At 50.1% G+C, this 6,681-nt stretch overlaps 1 protein-coding gene across 1 annotated transcript; it reads right to left on the bottom strand.

Annotated features, from left to right (window-relative positions):
- Positions 1–4,988: 4,988 nt before the first annotated feature.
- On the bottom strand, positions 4,989–5,927 carry LOC136147395 (myeloid-associated differentiation marker-like). The gene has a single exon (XM_065906788.1). It carries the CDS (start codon positions 5,925–5,927, stop codon positions 4,989–4,991), a length of 939 nt encoding a protein of 312 aa, XP_065762860.1.
- Between the last annotated feature and the right edge of the window lie 754 nt (positions 5,928–6,681).

Below are 6,681 nucleotides of genomic sequence, written 5' to 3' on the forward strand. Positions count from 1 at the left end.
AGGTCAGGGCTGCTCTACTGTGATCTCATTATTCCCAGAGCTTGCCGCAGGCCCTGGTGTCTGCCAGTGAGTGAGGAGATGGATGGGGTGAAGGAAGGAAGGAAAGATGGAAGGATGAATTCATTCTTACCCGATGCTGGAATAAGAGGTCTCATGTCTGACCTCAGCATCCCCCTCCTTGAGCTCCCCCACCTGACAGAGCTCCTTTCCTTCCCTGAGCGAGTGCCCGTCACACAGCCCCTCGCAGCACCAGGACCGTGACACAGTGGCCGGCCTTTATCAGGGCTCTTGGGGCACCAGGCACCATTCTAGGTGCTTCACATGTGTGATCTCATGTGCAGCAGAGGCTGTTACTCTGCTCACTTTGTGATGAGGAAGTTGAGGTTGCAAGGAGGTTGAATAACTTGGCCAAAGTCATACAGGGATTAAGTAATAGGTCCAAGACTTGAATACTATTAGAGGAAGAGATGGTTGCAAATTTCTAATCATGATGGTTGCAAATTTCTAATCATGTAGGGAACTGACAAATCAAATCCCTTCTTCTGCGGCAGCACAAGTCCCATCCCAGGTTTGACTGGCTGGCCTGCTGAGGAGGAAGCCTCTGGCCACTGCCTTGGGAGACAGCGAGCCCAGGCCAGGCAGAGAGCAAGGGAAGGGCCTGAGGCTTGGGCACTGGGAGCTTCTCCATCAAATGTGTGTGCCGAAGGGCTGGAGAAGGCCCTGGTCACCAAGTAGGTTGGCTTGGAGGCCGCAGCGCCCCTCACTGCCCCAGATCCCTGGACCCAAGTCGCCTCCCTTCCCTCTGCCTTTGGAGACAGGCCTGTGCGGGCATCCCTCAGCTCCCCTCATCTGTCCATCAAAGCTGCAGAGAACATGGAGACCATCTGCCAACCATCCTTCCCCTGACCCTTCTTCTCCACTTGGTACATTTTTTCAAATGTCAGTTTTGTTTTCTTAAAAATATATTGGCATGTTTCAAAATAAAAGTATTCTAAAAAAGCCACACATTGAGAAACCTGGTTTTACCTGTGGCTTTATCACTCTCCGCTCATCTCCCTTACCCCTCCAGCACTGAACTCTCCAGAGCCCTTCTCGTGCTTCTTAATACAAATCGAGCAAATACAATTGTATTTATTTTTATTTTTTCCTTTTTTATTACATAAAAGATAGCATACACATGTCAATTTGTATCTTACTCCTTTTACTTAACATATCCTGGAGATATTTATGATCATTTTTGAGAGCATCCTTATATTTTTCCAGCTGTGCAGTATTCCCTCTCCTGTCTGTACCTTGGCTTATTAAACAGCATCCTAAAGATGAGTACATGGATTGTCTTCAGCCTTTCCAATCTTATTTGCAAATGAGATCTTGAGTAAGAGATTGATTCAGGCAAGGCTGCTCTAGTTAGAGAAAGTGCTAAGTGAGGTCAACACCTACTTGAAACCCCACTGCCTCATCAGAAACCTAGGGCTCCAGAGAACACAGCTTAAAAACCACCACTTTAGTCCAATTTTCTCATTTTACAAATGGGAAACTGAGGGTCAGATCGGGGACAAGACTCATCTCTGGTTGTGACTTCTCCTGTGGCAGAACTGAAACAAGATACCAGATTTCTTGGGCTCTCCAACTACTCAAGGTTCATCCCTGGGGGACCAGACCAGAGCTGTGGGTCCACTTAACAGGAGGCAGGACCACATGTGACTGTGGATCCATCCGTGGACGCAGAATCCTCCTCCCTCTCATTCTGGGCTTCCTCTTCCTCTTCCCCTGCTTAGGGTCAGCCTCTCTGTACGTCCAGCAGAAAGGATTTTGCATTCTCTAAAGGAAACACAAGCTCTCCAAACAGGGCAAGACCACTCAGGCTGCTGAGCCAGACTCTGAAGAAGTGGAAAGTCAAGGAATGTGCAGGAACAAGGGAGTCTGGGAGACCTCAGACTATGGGGGCATGTGGAAGCAGTTCAGGTGTTTCTTTTTTTTTTAATTGACTTATTTTAATTGGAGGCTAATTACTTTACAATATTGTAGTGTTTTTTGCTATACATTGACATGAGTCAGCCATGGGTGTACATGCGCTCCCCATCCTGAACCCCCCTCCCACTTCCCTCCCCATCCCATCCCTCAGGGTTTTTCAAAGTTCTTTTTATTTATTTACGTATTTTATTTTTGGCTGTGGTGGGTCTTCGTTACTGTGTGGGCTTTCTCTAGCTGCGCGGAGCAGTGGCTACTCGCTAGTTGCTGTGGGCTGGCTTCTTGCTGCGGTGGCTTCTCTTGTTGCTGAGCACAGACTCAGTAGTTGTGGCCCACGGTCTTAGCTGCCCAGAGGCATGTGGAATCTTCCGGACCAGGGATCGAACATGTGACTGCAGGCAGATTCTTAACCACTGGACCAGCAGGGAAGTCTGAAATTTGTGTTTCTGACAAGCATCGCTGGAGACTTGGACCACAGGCAAGTTTGGGTGGAAACATGTTTGTGACAAGTTTGTGACAAGAAACATGCTCACCACCAGCATATCCGGCAGAGGTCATGCGGATGGAGGGGTTCCCTGGGGATGGAGGGGTTCCCTTCTCCAGGGGATCTTCCTGACCCAGGGATTGAACCTGGGTCTCCTGCATTGCAGGCAGATTCTTTACCATCTGAACCCCCAGGGAAGTCCAACATGAGCCTTAACCCTCTGGCCCACCTGTCTTACTAGTCTCTTCAGCCTACAGGAAATGGTTCCCTCCTGTTGCTTCTTCCCATGTCTAGAGTCACACTATTACAATCATGGATCTTATAAAACTATATATTATATGAATCGTTTGGAGGAATCTAGTCACCGTTATTTTTTTATCACAGACTCAATCATAGCTCTGTTAAAGAGAAACAAGAATCTTGTAAAATAAGCAGAATACTGGTAATACAGTTACTGACATTAACCAGGTCCTCAGTAAGTAAGTAGTGTTGTCTTCTAAGGAGTTACATGGCTTGCACAAGGAAAATTCATCTTTATGGTGGTTCAGGTATTTCTGCCCTTGGGGAGTGTTGGTTAAACATTCTGCAGATGCAGAATGCACACTAGAGGGGACGGGGGAGGCCCAAAGGGCAGAGGAAAATTTTAGATTGAAATTTTTCTTGCCTTGCTTTAATATATGAGTTTTATTTCATTCCTTCTTAACTTTTTCCTGAGGGATCCTGGGAGCCCTCCCCCTCCCCCCCACCTGCCTCTGGGTGAAGATCATGTGCTTCATCCCAGTACAGGAGTGGGGGCAGCAGTGGGTGGGGGGGGGGCGGTGGGAGGTGGGAGGTCCTTCCCCTCCCATCCCCCACAGCTCTACTTGCCTGGAGCCCCTCTGGCCCTGGTAATGCCAGGATGCTGGACTGGGAGGCTTTGTGGCTGAGACGGGGAGACTTGTGTGGCCTTCACTGCCACCAGTTACTGTAAAAGTTGTTGGTCTCAATGCAGGGGAGCACTCGGGCACACACTCATATACACACATGTGCACTGAGCATGCAAACAGGAACAAACCTTCCTAGAGAGGCGTCTAGGTGCTGTCATGGCCCCTTTAAGAGTTAGGGGACAGGAACTTGGCACTGGGGTGGGGCCTAACATCTTGTGTCACAGGCTGGCTCACACTCACAGGCTCTGGTTCAGGGGTGGGTGGGAATCAGTGGGAGGGGCTCCCAGAGACCCAGGTTTGGGTGAGGGTGGAAATTGGCTAGGACTGTTCTGAGCTCTAGGCAAATCTGGAGCAATCAGAGTATGCAGATTTTGTTTGGGGGGGGAGGTTATATTTTCTTTCATTTTTATGTTGAGGTTAAAAAGGACATTATAAATGGAGAAAGGATGACAGTTTTCTCTACAACTGACAGCAGGATCTTTGGGAACCAGAAGCTCCAGAAAAAAATTTAAATTATATGTATTTTATAGATCACGTTGTGTCTGAGTCCCAGAAAATCAAGAAGCTGCAGCAGAAAGCGGTCAGCACACAGAAACACACACGTGTGTGCCCCCTCACACTCGAGCAATGCAGTTTCTTTGACAATGGAAGCAGCAACCTCCACCCCCTACAAAGAAACCTGCCCGAGAGAACTTAAAGAGAAATTTCCCCTTTAAGAACAGAGTCACCCAGTTCATTTTTGCCCTCCTGACCAGAAGATAGGAAAAAAAGAAAAGAAAAAAACTCCCAGGCTAACATCACCTTAAGGCTGCAGCGGCCATGCTCTTCTCCCTGCAGAGGCAGGACCCGCTGTTTTGATCACTGAGGCGGGAGGGTCGCATCGCTGCCCCTCACCAACACTGCAGACAGATGTCTGTGAGTCTCTGTGTTACCTCACCAGCTCCTACTTTGATTCCCCAGAGAGTAGCTGGGATGGACAGTATCTACCCCTGGCTTCCTCTGAGGTGGCCTCTAGACAGCGGGTGTTTAGTGAGCCTGAAAAAATTCTGGAACCAACCTCAGGTGGGGCTGGAGCACCCGACCTGGAGCACCAGGTGGGACCCAGGGACCCAGGGTCTCTGCTTCAAGACTCCTGCCACTGAAAATTATAGACCTCCAGAAATTTTAGTTTAAGTTAAAGTGAAGGTGCCCTGTACACTCCCCTCCCATGGGAGATGGGGGGCTGAATCACACAGAAGGCTTTGTGCTGTGGAGTCAGCACCTTAGGACGAGGGGGGTGGGAGTGGGGTGGGCAGAGAAGGAAGGAGGATCAGGTCCTGATGGATCAGAAGGAAAATGGGGAGAGGCGATCAGGACACAGGAGATGAGAAAACCAAGGATGACCAGAAAAGGGGCAAAAAGCAGAAAATGTAGAAAAGATGAGAGAAAGAAGCAAAACAGGATGTGGAAAACTACAGTAAGCAGGAAGGAAACAGAGTAGGAGGAGAGAAGGAAACAGAAAAGAGACCAAGATGAATGGGGAAGGATGTGAGGAGGGAGAGAGGAGCCAGGAGGAGGGCATCAGAGAACACCAGAGCTCAGTGAGGATACCTCCTGTGAGCAGAGGATCAGGAGTCCCTGGGCTGGTCCTCAGTCCCTACAGAGACCTGGCAGGCCCAGTACACCAGGTCGGCCACGTAAACCAGCAGGTTGATGGCTGTCAGGACGGCCACAGCCAGTCGCTGGTCCCAGGTGCACATGTCATAGGTAAGCTTGTCTCTGCAGTCCCCATCACTGGACCTCTGGGGCTGCCCGCCAAACTCCTCGTAGAACTGGTAGAGCAGCCAGAGGACCAGAGCGCTGATGTAGAGGAGGACAGAGAGCAGCGTGAGCACAAGCTGGAAAATGGGATACGGTCTGGGCAGCCTGTTCTCCCATTCGCCCAGGTTCAGCAGGATGGCCAGGGCTGCTGGGATGAAGCAGATGGAGTACACGGCCACACACCACTCCAGGGCTGGCTGGTGCAGGTACAGGGAGGTGTTGATGATGAAGGCAAAGATGACATAGGCCACAAAGGTCTCCAGCACCTTCAGCAGACCTGGCATGGTGTGCACATAGCAGGGGATCTCCTTGAACCCATAGGCGACCCACGTGCAGGCCACATCTATGGCATACAGCACTGATGCGACACAGGAGAAGGCAGAGGCAGCGATGACCCGGTCTCGGTAAGGACCATCAGGCAGAAACTGGACGTAGGTGATGGAGTAGATGATGGAGGCTGAGAGGCAGAGGAGGGTGGCATAGCAGGCATAGGTCACAGGGAAGTTGAACCAGAAAAACGGAAAGTGGGAATGGAACCCATAGAACTCAACAATGAATACCATGAGGGTCATGGCAAAAGAGAAGCACCAGATGGACATGGACCAGTTTCCTACGGCTCCCCGCTCAGTGGCCCTGCCGGCCACCAGGGAGATGGCCACACACATGGAGAATAGCTGCGGCAGGCGGAGACAGAGGCACATGATGGCCATGACATCTGGGTCCGGGGATGTCCACCGGGTGGACATGGTGTTGTGATGGTCAGGCAGGTCACAGTCACCAGGACAGCAGTGGTCTTCACTGAGGACCCATCAGAGAAAGATCCAGCTCTGCAGGTGGAAAAAGTCAGATGCCTGGAAAAGGTTCAGGACCTTGTGACGGCTGAGGCTCTGAATCTGTGGAGTTCGAACCAGTGGCCCAGACACTCGGGTAACAGCCTGGTGGCTCGGTGGTAAAGCATCCACTTGCCAGGGCAGGGTATACAGGAGACACGGGTTCAATCCCTGGGTCAGAAAGATCCCCGGGAGAATGAAATGGCAACCCACTCCAGTATTCTTGCCTGGGAAATCCCATGGGCAGAGGAGCCTGGTGGGCAGCAGTCCATGGGGTCTCAGTAGCAACTAAACCATCACCGCGACCACAGCCACTCCAGAATGATTCTCCCCAACCATCACCCTTGACCTCAGGAGACTTGTCTTATCCCAAACCTCACAGCTGGGCTGGGTCTGGCCTCAGACATGAACGTTTTGTATCTCTCTGGGCTGTGTGTGCCATTATCTATGAAGACACAGGGTAGATGGTCCTTATCTTTAATACCAACCCTTCAAGTCTCAACCCTCAATATTTCAAAATTGAAAATAAATATCTGAAAAATTGTTTTTTAACAAAATCTGACCTGAAGACACATAAGACAAGTTATGATCTTTGTTATTTCACTTGTGACTATTCAGAAGTTCAGTTGTAGAAACACTGATGTGTCTGATTACAAGGTGCTTTCAGATC

This window comes from Muntiacus reevesi, chromosome 15 (assembly GCF_963930625.1).
Source record: "Muntiacus reevesi chromosome 15, mMunRee1.1, whole genome shotgun sequence".
Classification (NCBI taxonomy): domain Eukaryota; kingdom Metazoa; phylum Chordata; class Mammalia; order Artiodactyla; family Cervidae; genus Muntiacus; species Muntiacus reevesi.

Bases quoted from the DNA above. Each gene is read 5' to 3' on its own strand.
- LOC136147395 (XM_065906788.1), bottom strand. From the start codon at position 5,927: ATGTCCACCCGGTGGACATCCCCGGACCCAGATGTCATGGCCATCATG.